The sequence below is a fragment of the Phytophthora infestans genome, genomic scaffold (assembly GCF_000142945.1).
Source record: "Phytophthora infestans T30-4 supercont1.12 genomic scaffold, whole genome shotgun sequence".
NCBI lineage: Eukaryota > Oomycota > Peronosporomycetes > Peronosporales > Peronosporaceae > Phytophthora > Phytophthora infestans.
Window position 1 is genome coordinate 2,764,780 of NW_003303747.1, and position 19,637 is coordinate 2,784,416.

The following is a 19,637-nucleotide window of genomic DNA, read 5'->3' on the forward strand; positions in this document are numbered from 1 at the left end:
CTCTTAAGGATTCCATCTATGCCTTAATGATGTCCAATCTTCGATCGGCTTGAGCCAGCTTTGCCAGGCCTCTTGGACTCCAAGATGTTGGAGTCGAATTGTGGCGGGTTGCAGCTCTCGGTGCGCGACCAAGTCGCCTGCGTCACGGAGGGGCGTTGCTTTACTTGAAGTACGCTGGCGGACTTTGCCTTACGAAACGCAAGACTTGTCCAAGCATAGTTTAACCAAATCAACATGTTTCGAGTGAAGATCGTCAGAAAAACGGTTACCTAATTTAAAAATTAGTGAGTAATTCTTACTGAAAGCAAGAAGTAGATACTCATAAACAGGGCGGAAGTTTAAACCCCTACCCGCTGTCTCCAATAGAACTGCAACATGCAAAGAGACACGAAACGGCGTTTCGTCAATGAGATTGCTGCCGCTCCAATCTGATCATATCTTCACAGACTAGATATGCTTTCACGTGACTTTGACTAAGTGGCTTGCATATCAGAATATATAACCTCTATCATTAAGTATTGCGCTTGTATTCGTTCCGGAGAGCTGCTTGCGTATCTGTATGACGACCGCTCATCACTTGTATTGGAGGCGCGGCAACTTCCTCTTGGCTCACTTTGCAATTTACTCGACAGAAGGCAACCAGACGTTACTCCAACGTCCCAACTACAGCAACAATAATCATGCTCGCTCGCACCTCACTCCGACTACCCAAGGCTGCTCGCTGCATCAGCTCGTCCACTCCTGCTCGCGTACTACAGCAGACGCCCGCTACCTCGTCCTCGAGCAAGACGAACATTCCACAGGTCTCGCAGGGCGAGAAGGCTTGGTGCGACATCTACGGCGTGGACTACGAGAAGCAGATCGCCGAGGCCCTACAAGAATCCCCCGCTGCCGCTGAGGGATCTGCCAAGAAAATCAATTACCCCACAGCTGCCTCACAGAGCAAAACCGACATCTGGAACGTCGTGTTCGGCGAGAAGAAATGAAGCGATCGTCTGACGTGAGAGAAGAATGGGAGAAGCCCATGCGCGCAACGTGTCAAATGCGCCGCCGTATTTCTATATTATCGACCCCTAAGCTATCGAAGCAGTAGTAAACCAGCTCCGTATCAATACAATCACTTTTCCTCCTCCTCTTCGAGTGTGAAGTCGTACGCTTTCCATTGGCTCTTGAATGTTTGAGTGAGTTTCTCCTCTTCAAGTTTAGGGCACCACACAGAACTTCCAGTTGGCGCGTCGCGGCATCTCCAGCAAACACGCCGCCGCGTGACGACCAAACTGGACGTAGTGTTTGCCTTCAACGTGATGCAGTAGCTGTGTCGAGCCTCCATTGCCATCAGACAACTCTGCGTACAAGAACGGCTTACCGTCAGTCTGTCGACGCAGCAGCTCCAATGGCCCCGTCGACGCTGCAGCGTCTGTCTTCTCGTCGGTATCTTGTAGCAACTCGTGAAATTTGACGTGATATCTTTCGCCCTCCGTCTCAAAGACGCGGCGAGCAGCGCCAGCCTTGTGCTTCGGCACGCCCACGACCTGCAGGTGGCAGTGCGTGGCGCCCAGTGTGGCCACGTTGCGGTCGATTACCAGCATCTCCTTGTCTTGCGAAGCGAAATAACGTCGCAATGCCGCTTTGAAGCGCTCCATCTCTCGCCACGTATCGTCACTGAGCTTAAGAGTGGACTCCTCGTGTGCAATCGGCACAATGAGCACGTGGTCTCCGCAGATTGCACCTTTAGGCATCGCTAGATACGCCTCCTGACCGATACTCACGATCAAATGACGCTCCAGTGTCGGCGTTGACAGACAGAACCAGCACTCGGTACGATCCTCCACCGGCGGGCGAGTATTCCTTCGTTGCTGGTTATTCTGACCTGGGAGTAAGCCGCCTTTGCGTTGGCCTTTAGCTGCCAGTCTCTGGTCGTAGAAGAACTGCGCGTCGCCTCGGCTTTTCGCTGTGAGCTGCTCGATCTGCTCGACAGAGAGGCCCCCAGTCGCAGCGGGGTCGACTTTCCGTCGCTTTGCGTCGGGTTCTCCTGTCCGGGTGGCTTCGTCCAGCATAGCGTGAGATATGGGTTCTGTGTCGTGCCTGCAGGGATATCCACGTGTTGCGTTCATCTGCGCTTTGTAGAGCAAACGGCACGACCTGCAGGGCGTGCAGATACTTGCGCGTCTTGTCCTTGACTTTATTCACACCGCTGAGACCGATGAGACGCGTGACTTGCTTCCGTCCGGTGCCAGTCACTTCGCTCACATACGGCAAGCGCTGGTAGAAAACGTCCCCGCGAGTGCCGTCCCCTCCGCGACTCGTGATGTGATATTTGGGATGCACTTGTTGCACCAGCTCCTTGATTGGCGCACTGCCACGCATCGCCTGCAAACCATGAGGAAGTTGCTGCTCCGGTAACAAAAGCTGGAAACTTGCAGGATATTCCGCCGTGAACAAGAAGTCCACGTCTCCCTGATCACCACTTGCAAGAAGCTTCTGTGTCAGTGCATTAAGCGAATCCTTCGGGTACGTCAGCAGCGTCCCCTTCTCATCCTCTTGTCCCTGCGTCTCCGTGCCCGACACATACGCCACCTTCAGTCCTGCGATCTGCCAGTAAATATCGTTAATCGATCTGCTCCACCAGTCTCTTTGTCAATCGTTCACTTACAGTTGCAACTCCAGCGCCTGCCAGACAGAAGAAGCCCTCGCCAACCTCCACAGGCCCCGAAAGTTGTTCCACGGCGTTCAATTGATCGAAAACCTTTGTTTGTTTGGCGTCTTCTTGCCACGAACGCGCCGTCTCATGCGCTGGTAGAAAATACGTGGGCAGCGGCGTGTGCTTTGAGCCTCCAGTCAAATAGTCGACAGGCAGTGGGAAGCAACGACCCACACACACGAGCGCCTCGAATGGTTTGTCCTTTGCAGTAGCATTCAGCTTACGAGCACGCTCGAATAGCAGCTCCCAGTGGCCTTGCACGGCGCCGCACAGCAAAAGCTTGGGCATCCTCCCTGTGGCGATAATTGTGTATACACTGTATACAAATCCAATCACACCCAATCAGAAGCTGAGACTATGGAATCAGAATCTTTGGGTGGATTCAGAAATGGGTTCATTGTTGAAGCGCAAGGATGGCGCTGATCCAGCACTGGAGTGACGGCCGTGAGAACGCACTGGAGGACACTGCGTCTTCGTTATTAGCTGCCAGTGCCTCAGGGGATGAGCGCCGAGTGGCCAGTCTTCTACAACAGGGCGCCGAGGTCGACGCAGTGCTGACCAACCGCTTCTTTGGGGAGACGCCGTGCGAACAGGCGCTAGAGCATGGCCATGTGGAAGTGGCGGAGCTGCTGCTATCCGCCCTTTTGAGCCAACCTCAGGGCGCCCAGCACATCTCGGAGCTCTTTTGGAGACGACTATTATCAGCAGCTCTGCGCAGTCATCAGCTGTCGGTATTGGGCTTCGTGCTGAGCTATGAGCCCGACTTGAACTCGGACGTGCGTCACAGCGAGAAGCCGCTGTTTGACGCCGCTCGGGCTGATGAGGCAGAAATGCTTAAAGTTCTTCTAGCGCATGGAGCTGACGCATCTGGAACGGACCCAGTGGGCAGCACGTTGTTGCACATTGCAGCGAAATACCGCGCTATGAATGTGCTGGAGGTGCTCAATGCCTCCAGTGTGAGGGAAGACGTGAACGTCGGAGATTCACTTTTTAACACGGCGCTGCATTACGCAGCAGACGGTGGTCAAGTGGAAGTTGCCAAAGTGTTGTTTGAGATGGGAGCGGATGCAAATCTGAGCAATAGGAGACTCACGACGCCGCTGCACATGGCGGTGAGCAAGGCAAAATTCAGGATGGCCAAGCTGCTGCTGGAAGAGGGACAGGCTGATGCTGATGCGAGGGATTTTCAGGGTAATACAGCACTGTTGCTACTTGCCGCGATGTCGTCGTCGGATATGGATGAGAACGTTAGTGACAGCGAAGAGGAGGAGGAGTCTGTGCAGCTGCAAATGGCCAAGCTGTTGATTGAATTTGGCGCCGATGTGAACGCTGCGAACACAGCGACAGCTACGCCACTGCATTGCGCTATGCGTCGCTACGACTTCGACCTCGTGGATCTTCTGCTAGCAACTGGTGCAGATGTGAATCTGCGCAATCGCTTCGGTGATACACCGCTGCATCAAGCTGCACGCTTAGCGATGTACCCAGTTATGTGGGAAAAACTATTGAAGCACGGCGCCAACCTCACTGCTGAAGACCGAGAAGGCCAAACCCCGATGGAACTAATACCAAACAATGTGCTGCGAGCTTCCGTTGCCGAAGTCGTGGCGAGCTTGACGGATCCCAAGAGCCACAAGTGAGTGAAGTTGCTGCCTTTAATGCAGGATTTGCGTACTTTTATTGATAAAAAAAAGAACTGTGAATAGCAAAAGCCTTTTGATGCAGTAGCTTTGATTTACAATTTCTAAACGTATTAAAATACGTAGTACATGTACTTCGGAGCCGTTGGCCAGCTGCTCCCCAAGCTGGCCAATCAGGTTTCACTGATTTCCCCTATGGTGGTCATTGACCACCATAGGGGAAACTGGTCAAACGGCTTGACCCCAACCCGTAATTTACTGACTTGACTCAAACCCATAATTTACTGACGTGGCGGAGCTCCCGACGCCGGAACCTCTTCTCGTCATTCAGCATGAGCTTCCAGGGATGGAGCATCGAGGTGCGCGTCTCCCTACATAAATTTCCTAAATAACCTCATTGTAATGATATGTTTGGCGGTATTGAAGGACGTCTATGAGACCGTGAAAGGCTTCGGCTTTCGCGGTCGGTGTCTCTCTTTACTGCTTGCAACAATCCACTTCTTCTTCGTATTAGCGATCCCCAGTGAGTATAGTATTGCGTTTGAGTACGCGACAACTGCTGCTAACGTTTTTACTGTAGTTCTGTGCTGTCTTCGTGTGGATAATTTGATCTCGAGCACCTGGGCGGTAGTGCTCACTCCGTTATGGATTCTCGACGTTATTTACTATGGAAGCGTGGTGTTCGCGCTCGTGTTCTCTAGTGGCAAGCTGTATACGTTCAGTAAGCAATTGTTGCTCTTGGTGGTGCAAATATTCATCGTGATGAAGCTGGATGGAGTCGTGCACTGGAGTCTTCTGGCCGTGTTGACACCCTACTTTACGTGCGATGTTCTTAACTTGTTGGAGGTGGTTATTGGCGGCGTATTGGGGCATCAAATGCTCGTGAGCGACAGTGTTGGCGCTTGTGTTTCTCAGACGGAAGAAATCGAGACAGAACGACAGCTATTGGTGAAGGCAGTGACGCGCAAAACAGCGTTAACGTTGCTGCGTATCGTCCAGGCGTTGTTGATTGGGATGAAGGTTGACGGTAGTTTAAACGGTACTACCTGGTGGCGTGTCATGTCTCCTGTGTGGATCCTTGTGCCCTACCTCTTCTGGTACCCGATCAAGAAATACATCAGCTCGACGTCAGCCCATCGACTAGTAGATGCCGTGCTTACAGGGGGCGTCATCTTCATGTTGGTCGCGCCACTTTTCTTGCTATCAACTCGCTTAGAAGGCAGGAGAATGTCAAGTTTTGACATCGTCATGCCATGGCTGTTATTGGTACGTGATCAGTTCCAATTGTGGGCAACGTGTTCATTGTCTAACTGTTAATGTTTGTTAGATGGGCGTCTCGTTCTTGTTTTTATTGTGTGCAATTACACTGGCAGGAGTCGAGCGAGTTATTCAAAGTGGCGTGCAGCCAACGCGTCGACACGCTCAGAGTCCCCCATACCGTCACGACTACGTTGCCGTCGACATGGACTGAGGAACTACAGTATTGTCGATACAAAGCTACAGATTGTCAGTAAGTGTTCCAGGTCCGAGTTCATTTCCACTCTGTGGGCAGCATCGACAGCTCCTTACTGCGGCTCAAACTGCCGACGTCACATTCCAACTTCGTCTTACAGCGGCAAATAAAAAATGGGGTGCAACGCGACGGTGCTCTGGTTTGCCTTGCACATTTCTGCCAGCTCGTGCTCCACTTTCTCGGCCTGCGCATAGCGTTTCGCAGCTCCAGCTTCGCGCTTGTCCCAATTGGACAGCAGATCGCCATAAGCACGCAACACACGCGCAAACTCGACACGATCGGTGGCACAAAGCTTTGACTCGCGCTCAAACGTCTCGACCACTGTAACAAACAGCCCTTCACTCGTCACAGCTTGGCCCATGACATGGCTACCTCTCGCGATCTGGCCAAGTACGCGAGTCATAGCAAGAGCGCTGCCTCCAACGCCAGTGTGTTCGGCCTGCAGTGTACTCAGAGCCTTGCCGAGCCACTCCATCGCTTCTTCAGGCTTGTTTTTGCGCAGCAGCAACTCGCCAATGTTCGTCTCGACCCAAGCTCCGAAAGGGGCGTTGGGTCCTGACGCCAGCAGCGCGTCCTTGCCTTCTTCAGCTGCAATCTTCTCGACCCACTCCAGTGCTTCCTTATACAGCACTTCAGCCTGGTTTAGACTCACTAGTTGTTGGTCCGTTGGGGAGGCCTTAAGGTCCGCCTTCGGATCCCTCTCTAGCGCTCGCGAGCTGGCCACAGACAGCGACGCGTACTGAGCTAACAAGTAGGGAATCTCTCGCCCTAGCTGCACTTCGTTGGCTTTCAAGTTGCTGGCTTCTTCGTGCTTCAATACCACATCCTTCTTCTCTCGCAGCGTCTCCACAGCTTGGACGAATAGCGGGTCGTCAACGGCTTTGGCCAGTTGTTCGGCACCTCCACTTAACTCGGTGCCAATGAGCTCGTACAGCGTCCACTTGAGCGGCACCGTTGCGTCGCGAGGGAACTGCTTAGTGAACTCTTCTTTCTTGCACCAAGCTTTCGCCTCGTTAGGCAGATTCGAGCGCAGTAGCAGACGCAACATTCGCTCGTGTTCGGCCATTGGCCACTGCATGACGTCGCCACGTTCCTGCATGACCTTCGTAGCCTCAGCCACGTCGCCCTTCATGAAGAGCGTGGACACTAGATGACGCAGTGCTGCTTGTAGATACACACTCTGGAAGCCCATCGTCGAGCGACAGATCTCCACTGTGCGCTGGAGCTTGGGCAGAGCCTTCTCGGCGCGCAGGTGGTTGGGCAACAGCCGCGCTTCATCGCTGCCCTGACCTAGTAGAACCTGCGCAGCCTCCTGAAACTCTGGCAGCGAGTTGAGCAGCTCACGCTCCGCCTGTGTCTCCTCCGGTGCTAAAGGCAGACAGCCAATACCCACAGAGGGGTCACCGAAAATGTGGCGAGGTGGAGCCGTCGAAGCGAATCTGGAGCTGAGACTTGGACCGAGAACGAGAAAAGACGCAGGTCTACGAGAAGAACCTGCGCACGAAAGCAGGAGGCGTGTACAGCGTCCTGTAGATAGCATTGATCGCAGAGGAACAGGCATGCTTTTATCACTTGTGGGCCTCTGGAAGACTCAAGATGAGGTGGGTAAAAGGTACTTATCCTTTGAAATTCGTTAGCAAAAATGAAAGGTAGTAGCTGATGAGACACCGGCAAAAAACACGTTGAAGTGACATAACCGTTTGATAAATTTGCCAGCAACCTAACGTTAGTCTGTGGCTTCCTCTGCGACCTCTTCGCGTGCGCGCTTCTTCTGCTTCCAGAGCTGCGCAGCTTGCAGCAGCTTGAGGTGCGACTGGGCCTGTTCGTCGTCGGGGAATATGTAGTCCGTGTACTCCTCGAGACCCAACTCCGTCTGCACATATCAACGTTAAGAACCATCCGTGCAAGATTTCGAACATAACCGGCAGATAACGTACCCCGTCCTCTGCGTACGCCATACGCTGCTTCGTAACCTTTCGAGGCAACATGTCGCTAACTTTCTGGATCATCTTAGCGTCGCCGCCCTTCTTCTCCATCTCCAGCCACGTCTCCATGCACAAGACGCGGTCTTCCTTCAGCTCCTCGCCGTCCTGCTCCTTCATATACCGCAACGCACGCTCAAACACGTCACGCGCAGCCTCCAGGATCTCACCTTGCGTGTCCTTATCGCCCAATGACGAGGCCTCGAACTGAGCGAAGCTGATCCAAACCTTGACGTGCTTGGTGCGTTCCAGCAATCGCTCATACAACGCTCGAGTGTTCTCGCGCTCTTCGTTCTCAATCTCAAAGTCGATATAGTGCTTCCAGATCATCTCGGGCATATCTAGCACCGGCTGTTTAATAGCCAGCTCGTAGATAGCTCGAGCTCGCTCCACCTCGCCCACTTGTCGCTCCAGCATGGCGTGTTTCTGCCACGTCTCGCAGTTCTGCGAGTCGAATTCGAGGAATCGCATGTAAATCTTGCGGCAGCGGTCAATCTCGCCCATCATGAGCTCCAGTTCGATGTAGTTCGTAAAGAGTTTCTTCTTCGGACAGCGCCCCAATGCCTCACCTAGAGTCAGCCGTGCTCCCTGTACATCGCGCTGACGGATGAGGAACTTGGCGTAGAGTATCCAGATCTTAGCAAACGTGAACTTGTCGTGTGGAATGAGCTTCAGACACGTCTTGTAGACCTGTTTACAGCGCTCGGAAGAGCTGCCGCTGTCGTCGTTGTCACCTGCTAGAAGCTCCTCGAACAATGCGTACTTAATCCACAGATAGATGTATCGACGCCAGTATTTCTTCTCAGGGATAGGAGGCACATTGGCGATGGCTCGTTCATACACTTCACGTACGAGGCCAAAGGATTGCGAGCCAGCAGCTTCGTTCTCCTCGAGCTTGATGTACTCGAGCCACGAGTCGTAGTCCAGTGCGTTCGCAGCCACTTGCTGCTCGTACACAACGCGGCGCTTGGCAATCACTACTTCTTCGACTCTCTCCTTGTCGCCGTGTTGCTTCTCAAATGTGATAAACGCACTGTAAAGTGCAGGCGCCTCCTCCTTGGGCAACGTATCCAGCGCGTACTTAAACACTGCTCGTGCCCGTTCCAGCTCACGACACCGCTCTTCGAAGAGCGCAAAGGCCAGATAAATCTGCTCGGACTTCTCGTCACTACGCAGCTCTTCCAATGCGCGCTCGTACACTTGTCTGGCCAACGTGAGCTGCTTCTGCGACTTCTCTTCCCACTTGGCGTACTTAATATACGCCTTTTCACCAGGATGGCACATGACGTAGCGCTCATACAACGCTCGTGCGCGTGGGATGTCCTTGGCACGCATTTCCAGCTTGATATATGAGTACCAGGCCTGGTCGTCGGGCTGCCACTCCATCCAGCGCTCGAACACTCGTCGAGCGCCATTGAGATTGCCTAACATCTCCTCCATAAATGCATATTTGTACCAGAATTGAGCCACACGAGGCAGCAGCGTCACAGCGCGGTCCCAGACGTTGCGCGCGTGGTTGACGAACTTGTGGCGCATCTCCATCTCGGCGTATTTGAGCCAGATCGTGGTGGCCTTGTAGTCCACGTCTAATGCGCGCTCGAAGACGCTGCGGGCGCGACCGAACTCCTCCTGACTCTCTTCCCAGGCTGCATACTTCATCCATGTACCCACGTGATGACGCTGGCTTCGTAGCTCGTCCTCGAAAGACTTGCGCTTGCCCATACGGTACTCGGCCAGCTCGGCGGCATCCGTGATGCGGCGACGCGGAGGCTGTGCGAACTCTTCCTTGCGCTGGTTGGCCTCCAGCAGGATCTGCTCCGCTGTGATCTGGATGGGCGCCGGCGCGCGATTCTTCACCACGCTCTTCTTCATCATCGTGGACGGCGACGCGGTGCGGTGCTTGGCGATGGAGAGCTTAATGGAAGCAAACTTAACGAAGAGAGATAATTAATTGAAAAACGGAGTTTACCGAGGTGGAAATGTAGTGGTTTATTTGGTGGATTTTACATAAATTGAAGGAGCGACTAAAGTTGAAGTTTTGTTGCAGTCGCTCGTTTACACCAATCCACGAAAGTGATGACGGTCTTAACAGATTTTCCGTCGGCTCCAGTGATCGCGCAGCTGAGTTAAATCGTTGTCCCAAAGCTGCCGAATTCAGTGACCTTAGCTCACCACGACCTGCAATTATAGAGGTGTCCTGCAGCAGCATAACTCTTTGTGGTATTTTCCGGCCAATTTCCGATCGACTAACCTTTACACTAGCTATTATGAGTATATGTACTTATTAATAAGTAATCTCTTTATTAGGTCGAGACCGCATAGAGCACAGTCAGAGCCATCTTGTCCAGCTCGGTGCTGCAAGGCTATGATACATGCAATGCAGATTCGAGACTGCGAACACATGATCAGCGTTTGACTGCTTACGCCACTTTCATCGTTTTAATATGGATAGCACCAGATATAGATGAGCTTAAAAATCCACTTTTGAGGTACGTTTGTAAGCCTAATCGTTTGAAAAGGTAAAACTGCCATATCCTAACTCGTTGTGGCGAGATGTGCACGACCGATCTAAAAGTGGCCACGATCTGTTGGGACATCCGCATTTTATTTCCAAGCGATAGTGCGTGATCATGAAGTCCAACACATTCGTTTTTTAATCTCATAAATAACTACAGGTTTTTCAAACAGTGCCAGAGTGCATTTCGGTGCCATGGCAGACACCTCATATCCAATATCGCAGGCTGTCGACGAAAGGCATTGCGACCCGCTGCTGGGGCATCAATGGCCTCACTTTCAGGCTCTTGTCAAGGACACTGCCTCCACAACCCAGAGTGTATTTTGCACTGTTACGTCCGCACGTTAAGTCAGCACGTTGTAATCGGCCAATATGCGGATAGCAGTAGCAACGGCACTGCTGACACAGACCGCACAGGCCAGCAATGTCCTGCAGCAGCAGCTCTGGGGACTCTCGTCGGGCTTGGCCTACTACGTGGAAGTGAATATTGGGTCACCGCTGTACTCTTTGGGATCGAGCAGCTCCAGTTCCAACTCGTTTAACCTGCTACTGGACACGGGCTCGGCCAACACGGCGGTGGTCACGGCTGAGTGCTGCTCATTGACCAACCAGAATCTCTACTCGTGTTCGGACTCCAGCACGTGCGTAGACGAAGGCGCCAGTGTCAGTGTGAGCTACGTGAGCGGTGCATGGAGTGGCGAAGTGGTGCGGGACACTTTCTCCGGACAGGGTCTCGGCACCGTGGAGAACATGCATTTCGCCGAGATCACGGCCGAGGACAGCTTCATCTCGTCAGGTTACGATGGTATCATCGGTCTGGGGTACAAGTCTATTGCGTCGCCCTCTAGTAACCCACCGACGCCCTATTTCGATACAGTTCTGAGTGCTGATGGACTGGCAAACGTCTTCAGTCTGCAGATGTGTGGCGCGTTGCAAGCGCTGAGTTTGAGCAATGTCTCGACGGAAGATGGGTCACATTTGTATGCGGGGGAATTCCTTCTTGGGGGAACCGAAGGACCCAATGGAGAGAGTTATCACAAGGGAGATATTGTGTACACCCCGTTGGTCCAGGAGAAATATTTCAACGTTATTATCACGGATATTGGAGTGAACGGAGAGTTTGGGACTCGACTGCGAGAGCATCAACTCGCCTCGATCGATCGTGGACTCGGGTACCAGCAACATCGCCTTCCCGTCCAGTGTATACAGCGCAATAATTGCCGAGCTTAAGACGCAGGTTGAACGAATCGCCACAGTCTCCGACAGCTTCTTCGACGACGACACGACTTGCTGTTCAAGCGACTGCGATCCAAATAATGCTGACTCAATCATTTACCAACTACCAGGACTGACCATCTCCCTTGCAGTCGATGGCGATAACTCGCAGCAGATGACTATCACCATCCCAGCTGAGTACATTTGGCGCCCTATTGTGGTCTCCACGGGGCGAGGAGAAGCAGCGTGTCGAGTGTTTGGCATCTCGGAGGGCGATTTTACGCTGCTAGGCGACGTGTTCATGGACGGGTTATTCACAGTGCATGATCGTGCCAATGAACGCGTGGGTCTTGCAATAGCAGACAACTGTCCGAATGGTGTCACGTCCAGTAAGAATATCACGATAGAGACGATGACTGCTGAGGATTCGCTCTGCGACTGTGTCGGCTCTGCGGACAGGAAAAGCAGTCTTATCAGCAGCTACGTGCCGTTCTCGGGCAAGCCTTGTTTCTTCTGGCAATGGTGGATGTATGTGGTAATTGTGGCGCTCGTTGTGATCGTCCTAATGCTGCTCGCATACGGATATTACTGGTGGAAGCGCCGCAAACTGATGCGTCAACTGGAGGCTTTACAGAGCCAGAATCAGCCGGAAGTGCAGCGCAGTTTGTACGCGAATGATCATCTCGACCGCAACCTGCTGCATTCGCCTACACAACCTAGCTCCGGATATGTCGCCGATGGCTTCCAGACTGCGCGTCCGATTGTGAACGGAGGAGCTCCCGCTACTTCGGGATACGTGTTAGCATCGTCTCCGTCTGTTCGCTTTAACTCCAACACAAATGGAGCTCCTGCTACTGCTGTACCGGGTCGAAAGACATAAGGAAGTATCGTTAGGAGCACCTTAAACAACTAGTCGGACAGTACCATATTATTATTATCGAGAATCAAGCTAAAATATTGAAGTTTCTATCGGTCTTAAGGCTGCATTGGAAAAAATATAATACACTAATATGGACACCGGTATTATATCAGCGGAATAGCTGATTGGGCCTCCCGGCCAACTATTTTCGGCTTTCTTCCTGTCCTCTTCGTCAGCGAGGACGCCTTCCCGCGCTTCAAGTAGTTCCTTATTGCCTTCTCGTCGCGTCCTAAGAGCCTGCCGATCTCTCGGTTGCTTTTTCCGCCTCTGTAGTGCTCGTTTATCATCATGCACTCCTCCTCGGTTAGCTGCTTGCCTCGTGGCATCGTTTCTGGCTTCCCTGCGAATCTAAGAATAGGTTCTAAAAGGTCTTTCACACGGCTGTCCACAGGTCTCATTTATTACATTTGAAAGTCAATCATTTTTGTTTATTACTTTACTGAATTTTAAATTACCAAGTGCGGCTATAGTTCTGACCCGACCTCAAACCAGATTTTGCCTCCTGGCTCCAAGCCGACTTAGTCGTTTTCAACCTCGCTTGCTGCACAAGTCTTCTATCCCTTTAAGACGGCCTCCGAGCCCTTCGATTGCAGGCAGCTCTCAGTTTCTGGCGCAAGAGCTCTATTTTTCAGGTGCGGCTATAATTACGACGCGCACTGTATTAGTGAACTTTAGTTTTTGGAATTGGCCCATATTGGAATAGCGATTATCTGGATAAATTTTGAATAAATGACGAAATAAATGACGGATAGATTACCGACCGATATTCCTTTACTTTATTTCAGTGGAATAACGCGACCCTTCGCTATTCCACTGGAATTTATTTCTGGACAAAGAAGATTATTTTTTCAAAGCCTGAGATATTCCCGAAGCTAGAGTTCTCTATCTGAAGGCGTAATATAGTTATTATTATTGACTTCTCTGAAAAAAAAAATCAAGATTTAACTGAAATACAATCAACAAGGTTTAAGAAAATGAGTTGCAATATTATCTGTATTTTGTACGGAATTATTTATTTTTATATTATAATCTTAAATATCGAGCGAATTATTAATAGGAGATTTTATTTCCGATGCCCTGGTTAGCTAACTGTTTTTAAACAAGACGTGCGTTTTTACTTACCATATAATTTGCAAAGTAACTCTAAGGCGTGTTCGCCGATAATGCATACACTCTGTAAACGTGACTTTCATCTTAAGAAGTGAAATTGGACCATATTTTGGGGTTTTCATTCTTTATTAGAAGACATTGAAAAAGTTGAAGCATATACTCACTCAAAAACTTGCTGGCGCAGAACGCCAATTACAATACCTTCTGATCTGCATGTAGAGCTGATATGAGACTGCGTCAAACAAAATGTTACTTACGAACCTTTGAGAGTTATCGAGATAATCGAGCTTAAAGTTGGCCAATTGATTTTCGCACTTATCTATCAAGCACGCAACGGTTTCTTGCGCGACTCGAACACTCCGCATCGCGTGGCGTAGGCTGTCAACTCTGCGCGCACGTTCAGTTGCGTCGCCTCAAAGTCGATCGTGCAATCCGGCAGGTCGCTGTCAATGGCATCCTGCAATACACCCGTACACGTCGGGTTGGCACAAATAGCTGGCATCTGCTGCTCAGTGGGTTTGCCGCTGAATGGGTAAATGGTGTATCCCGTATCGTCGGCGCACGTTTTGGCATCGGACAGTAGCGGGAGCAATTTGAAGACGAGAGTCATGGTGGCGCAGGTTTCAGCTTCGACGAGGGTGGGTGCGGTGATGGCGACAAGAGCAGCAAGAGCGACGGTGATGGTAGAGGTCTTCATGTTGGTTTCCGGTAAGATGGCACTATTTGACTGGGTTCTTGTTCGTGCGAGGCAAATTGGGAGGTGAATGAAGTTGCAGAATTCACGATATGTTTCTTTGCAGTGACAGATCCAAAGATTTTGCAATGCGGAGTGGACTGTCCGGTTAAAATATCGTACAACTTTTGTTAAATAATTGTTGTCCATGCTGTATGGCAATCACGAAAAGAAGTCGACCAAGCCACAAACTTCAAGAAGCTGAGGCTTTTTTTCTTGCTGAGCAATCACGAGGGATAAAAAGAGTTTGAACACATGAGCGTTTAGATAGACCGATTGAAGACTAGCTGACGAACAACACGCCCCCGAAAACACCAATATCGTTTGTTTTTGGCGGAGTTAAAACAATGACTATTCCCGCAGTAAGTGGGTCATTCAAAATGCAATTCTAAACTAAAATATTTTTTGATCAAGTTAAAAATATCCTGACCAAAGGAAGCTTGAGGGCTTCACCGACATTCTTCACGTGCCTAACACGAAGTGACGAGTGAAGATTTTTTGCACGTCGATTGTAACGGGGTACAATCCAGTGTGCCCCATGTTACATAAAGAGTGACCCGTCACTCTTGTGGACACCTGGTACACGGTACCAGGTGCTCTCGGAGCCAGTCAGTGCATGACTACTTAGCTCCACTATAGGTAACCTCTAGTTTGTATGAGACCCAAGCTTATCTTACTTATAAATACATCAGTCTTAAATCTACTCCTCTAAGTAGCAAACTGTTCCCACTGAGGCCGGGAACACGTGGACTTACGTTCACTCGGGTAGTTAATACCCTTAAGCACTTCCTCTGTGCAAGGTGCTGTGTGACCCCGTCACATCGATGCTGCAACATACCGGTACAGTACAATTTTTGCCGAAAAGCGCAGAGGGTTCGGATGTATAATTGCAGGCTGATGTGGATCGTCGAATTAATTTTTCGAAAGATGCATTGCGGTGGTCATGCTGCGTCTCATCGAAGAGCCTGAAGCACAGGGGTCTGTACAAGTCTTAGTCATTGCCACGAATATGGTACACCTGGGTGACGGTATTATTATGTGTATTACTTTGAAGCTATATCCTTTATATGATGCACCATGTATAATACTTGGTATTTGTACGAATTCTTGCATTACCACCTGTCTCCACATGTATCTCGGACAGCATTTTTTTTCTCAAAATGAATTCAAGTTTCGCAGCACGACCACCACAACATGCATCTTTTGAAAAATTTATCAGACGATTCACATCGACCAACAAATTTTCCTTGCGATTGGTAAAATGTGAAGCCATTTCACCATTCCAAAGACAATTCATTTACAAGCTAAAAGGCTTTGGTTGTAATTCATTTTGAGCAAATGCTATTATTCATCCTCACTCACTTCCCAATTTGCCTCACACGAACAAGAACCCAGTCAAATAGTGCCATCTTACCGGAAACCAACATGAAGGCCTCTACCATCACCGTCGCTCTTGCTGCTCTTGTCGCCATCACCGCACCCACCCTCGTCGAAGCTGAAACCTGCGCCACCATGACTCTCGTCTTCAAATTGCTCCCGCTACTGTCCGATGCCAAAACGTGCGCCGACGATACGGGATACACCATTTACCCATTCACTGAGCAGCAGATGCCAGCTATTTGTGCCAACCCGACGTGTACGGGTGTATTGCAGGATGCCATTGACAGCGACCTGCCGGATTGCACGATCGACTTTGAGGGGACGCAACTGAACGTGCGCACAGAGTTGACAGCCTACGCCACGCGATGCGGAGTGTTCGAGTCGCGCAAGAAAATATTGCGTGCTTAAAAGATCAGGCCGCATTATAATAGTCTTCAAATCGTTAAAAGTATGTTTAAGCAGATAAATCCAAATACTACAAAAATAAAACAAAAACTTTATCAAAACTTCGTTCTCCTACAGAATTTTGGTGTCTTCTGATGCTGGTAGGATCACCGTGTGCGGGGGCATTGTTATCGTGAACGTGTTGGAGTCTGGCTGCTTCACCGTAAAAGTAACTTCGTCACTGTCACGGTTCAGGAACTGCAGCACAACTTGGTTGTCCGGTGTTACGAACGCACAGCGGTGGAAGTCGTCGAGCGTCTCCGTCTTGGGGAACTTGATGCGCTTCGATCCGGGCGGCACAAACTTGGAGAAGTGGCCCATGATGTAGAACATTGGCTGCTTGTAGAACTCGGCGCCGTTCTGTTCGTCGACAAGAATGGGCGAATCTACCATGTTCTTGGCCCAGTTCGGGCCTCCATCCGTGTCCAGAAACAGGTTCCAGTCGACCCACCCAGCGGCCATGTTGTTGCTGTTCTCGATGATGTCACGAGCGTAGTGTTGCGCACGTTTCCAGGCCTCGTCGAAGTCGTCCAGTGCAGGACCTTTACCGGTTCCAACGAGAGCCGGGAGGTATCCTGAACACGCCTCCGTGCCGAGCATGAACATATCAGGATACGTCTCAGAGAACTCGAGAAGATTCTTGAAATTGCCAGCTCCAGGAAGGATAAAGTCAATGTTCTGATACCAGTGGAAGGCAAGGCCACTCAAGTATTTTTTCGACTCTGGGTCATCAAACGGCGCCGAGCGATCCATGATCCCTGGCTTCTGGTCATCGTTGGCCATTATCTTCACCTCGGGATGATTCTTCTTCATCAATGGACCTAAATTTAGCTTGATGAAGTCCCGCTCTTCTTCAGCTGTCATACGCAGCGTCTCCCACTGAGATACAGAAAGAGGAGGCTTCTCAGGTTCGTTCTGGACTGTCATACCCCAGAAATCAATCCCTTCTTCTTTGTAGGCATCGAAGAACTTGGAGTAGTACAGCGCTAGAGCCGCCCAGTACTTTTCACCGGGTGCTCCTTTGATCTTGCAATCGACGTCCGAGTCCTCTCTCGTCATCCAAAGAGGGGGAGCCCACAAAGACGCGAACAACTTCAGTTCTGTCATCTTAAGTACGCGCTTGATCAAGTTGATCTTGTTCGAGTTCGGCGCCTTGTCGGAAGCGATAGTGAAGTTGGTCATCTTGAAGTCGTCCACCTTCTCGTTGTACGTGTAGGTCCTCGTCGAAAAATCCGTCGAGCCGATGGGCACTCGAGCCAGGCTGTACTGCAGACCGGATTCGGAAAAGTACTGGTCCAGAGCCAAAGTCTGAAGTTTGGGCGACAGTTTGTACAGGTTGATGGCAGGGCTTCTCCAATTCAATATTATACGGAATTTCCTGCCGACCACAGCAGTAATAATGATTCAATACCTCAAGAAGCAATAATAAAAACGACCGCAAATACTGCAATGTATTATCATGACTCTGACTCACTTCGAACGGATGCCAATGTAGTCACGTCCCACAGGCTCCTGTTTGCCCGAAGAAACATTAGTAGTTCGAAATTGGCGGGTAGCATGGACGTACGCTGTGGAGTTAATACCAGCTTGCATTGCGAGAAAAGTCTCTCGCACGTGTTTGATGTCGGTGGAAGGTGCTTTAAGAGAGAATTGTAGATAGCACCTTTGTCCTGCTTGGACCGCTTGCCTGGCCCAGCACGAAGGATCTGAGTCGCGTAGTCTTCGGCACGAATCTTCCTCTTGTTGCCACAAACCGGCACTTCAAACCGCTTGACTGCTTGCGACTCTGCGTTGGAAAGATTGACGCCGTTGATGACCTTGACGACAGCCGACTCGAACACAGGAGAATGTACGATGTTAGCGTCTGCCTTCAGGTGACCACGCATGCATGGGTACATAGCGACCACAGAGTCAAAGAGAAGGCGCACGTCCGCCAAGTCAATACCTTCAGTCTGCAGCTTCTTCGTCACGCTTTGAAACTTCTTCATGAGCTCAAGAAGAGCGACCAGCTTCCGATGTGACGCACCGGTCGGGATCAGCTCCTCCACGGCGTCCACTGTCTTGATCTGAGGGCGAGTTCGAATGTAGCGCTGAAGCATCTCAAAACTGGAACTCCATCTCGTCATATATATCGTTTGATGGGATGGAGGCTGGTCACTTTTGAAAGTTCGGCGAAGTTATTAACTTGACATAACTTTGACATCAGCGTGTTAACTTGCGCTAGTAACGGTTCGTAATCAGCGAGATACTTGTTAACTGCCAAGTTAAACCGGTGACTGGCACAACCAACAAGCGGAACACCAAGCTTGGTGGCGATCGACTGGTTGGTGCTGCAGTTATCGCCAACAATAAACGCCACCATGTCGAGCGTCTTGTTGTAGACATCCAACACACCGTCAAAGAGCTTGATGTGCACATCTGCATCCTGCGATCCGTCATCAAGGGGAGGCACTGCGAGCAGCTGCAGACGCAGATCCCCATCTGTATCAAAAGCACCATAAACGGCGATGTAGTGCATGGAGCCACTCGACCATCCATCGAACATTATTCCAAAACAGCTGCCCAGCATCGACTCGATCGTCTTGCCAACTTTCTTGGCCACGTCGTGCATTGCGTTGAGAAGAGCGCGCGAAGAAATGGATGTCCATTTCGACATCGATCGTGTCAGCTCGTTGTCAACTTCTGAGAGCGGCATATTGCGCTCGATGACCCACTGCATCCACTGGAAACGATGTGTCGTCTCTTCGGAGGCAAACCCAAAGTCCTGGAGACTTTTAGATGTTGTAGAAAGGGAGGCTGCATGCTGAGTCTTGAAACCGGGGTGCTTGTGAGCGAGGTGAGCGATCAGGTTCGAGTAGCCAGTATTGGCAAGTTGCTTTCTCTCGTTACCGCACTGCTTGCAGCGATAACGGCCTTGATCGAGGGCCTCGTAGAAGTACGCGCAGATGTCCTTGTTGTTTGTCAGCATGTTTGAGGCGGGAGGTTACTTTAAAAAGTGAGCGAGCGAGGTACAAGAGGCTTCTCGACCTCACCTACTACTGTAACCAGTCGTTTTAACATCAACAAGTAAGTATGGCGTATAGATTCGACAAGATATGGTGGTGAGCGAAGCTCTGTTGTCCACCAATTCGAGTTTTGACCTGGAATTTGTATGAGCTTACTTTTGTACATTTTATTGTGAAAATTGGTCCAATATGATATTATATTTTTTGCGAATCCGCTTTTTTATTGTGAAAAACTGATTTTAGTCGTACGGAAATTTTTTATTCAGACCCCTGGTTGATGGCTGCTGCGTCCGTGAGGGCGCCACCAAAGCCAAGCATGGTCTGATACTGCGTCTTTACCTCAATGAAGAAGGTCGGCTCGTCATTGGGCGACTCGTCGATGTTCACTACCGTGTAGGTAAAACGTGCACCATCCTTAGACGTAGAGTAGACCCCAACCTCTCCCTCCGTCAACTTTGCTTGGCCACTAACGATGGAGTC

At 50.6% G+C, this 19,637-nt stretch overlaps 9 protein-coding genes across 9 annotated transcripts; 4 read left to right on the top strand and 5 right to left on the bottom strand.

The window, feature by feature from the left end:
• Positions 1-624: 624 nt before the first annotated feature.
• On the top strand, positions 625-1,135 carry PITG_08185 (uncharacterized protein; the record flags this gene model as incomplete). Its single annotated transcript, XM_002904300.1, has 1 exon — positions 625-1,135. One exon carries the CDS (start codon positions 681-683, stop codon positions 984-986), a length of 306 nt encoding a protein of 101 aa, XP_002904346.1.
• PITG_08186 (uncharacterized protein) lies at positions 1,118-2,989 on the bottom strand (the record flags this gene model as incomplete). Its single annotated transcript, XM_002904301.1, has 4 exons — positions 1,118-1,168; positions 1,212-2,085; positions 2,135-2,592; positions 2,654-2,989. The coding sequence occupies 4 exons, from the start codon at positions 2,987-2,989 to the stop codon at positions 1,118-1,120; spliced, it is 1,719 nt and encodes a 572-aa protein (XP_002904347.1).
• A 125-nt stretch (positions 2,990-3,114) lies between these two features.
• Positions 3,115-4,341, top strand: PITG_08187 (ankyrin-like protein; the record flags this gene model as incomplete). The annotated part of the gene is made up of 1 exon (XM_002904302.1): positions 3,115-4,341. The coding sequence occupies one exon, from the start codon at positions 3,115-3,117 to the stop codon at positions 4,339-4,341; it is 1,227 nt and encodes a 408-aa protein (XP_002904348.1).
• Positions 4,342-5,714: 1,373 nt separating this feature from the next.
• PITG_08188 (uncharacterized protein) lies at positions 5,715-7,415 on the bottom strand (the record flags this gene model as incomplete). Its single annotated transcript, XM_002904303.1, has 2 exons — positions 5,715-7,299; positions 7,357-7,415. 2 exons carry the CDS (start codon positions 7,413-7,415, stop codon positions 5,949-5,951), a joined length of 1,410 nt encoding a protein of 469 aa, XP_002904349.1.
• Positions 7,416-7,542: 127 nt separating this feature from the next.
• Positions 7,543-9,756, bottom strand: PITG_08189 (pre-mRNA-splicing factor, Crooked neck-like protein; the record flags this gene model as incomplete). The annotated part of the gene is made up of 2 exons (XM_002904304.1): positions 7,543-7,727; positions 7,792-9,756. The coding sequence occupies 2 exons, from the start codon at positions 9,709-9,711 to the stop codon at positions 7,581-7,583; spliced, it is 2,067 nt and encodes a 688-aa protein (XP_002904350.1).
• A 967-nt stretch (positions 9,757-10,723) lies between these two features.
• On the top strand, positions 10,724-12,446 carry PITG_08190 (beta-secretase, putative; the record flags this gene model as incomplete). Its single annotated transcript, XM_002904305.1, has 2 exons — positions 10,724-11,437; positions 11,490-12,446. 2 exons carry the CDS (start codon positions 10,724-10,726, stop codon positions 12,444-12,446), a joined length of 1,671 nt encoding a protein of 556 aa, XP_002904351.1.
• A 1,471-nt stretch (positions 12,447-13,917) lies between these two features.
• PITG_22846 (elicitin-like protein) lies at positions 13,918-14,292 on the bottom strand (the record flags this gene model as incomplete). Its single annotated transcript, XM_002904306.1, has 1 exon — positions 13,918-14,292. One exon carries the CDS (start codon positions 14,290-14,292, stop codon positions 13,918-13,920), a length of 375 nt encoding a protein of 124 aa, XP_002904352.1.
• Positions 14,293-15,753: 1,461 nt separating this feature from the next.
• Positions 15,754-16,116, top strand: PITG_22847 (elicitin-like protein; the record flags this gene model as incomplete). Its single annotated transcript, XM_002904307.1, has 1 exon — positions 15,754-16,116. One exon carries the CDS (start codon positions 15,754-15,756, stop codon positions 16,114-16,116), a length of 363 nt encoding a protein of 120 aa, XP_002904353.1.
• Positions 16,117-16,224: 108 nt separating this feature from the next.
• On the bottom strand, positions 16,225-17,334 carry PITG_08191 (glucosylceramidase, putative; the record flags this gene model as incomplete). The annotated part of the gene is made up of 1 exon (XM_002904308.1): positions 16,225-17,334. The coding sequence occupies one exon, from the start codon at positions 17,332-17,334 to the stop codon at positions 16,225-16,227; it is 1,110 nt and encodes a 369-aa protein (XP_002904354.1).
• Positions 17,335-19,637: the final 2,303 nt, after the last annotated feature.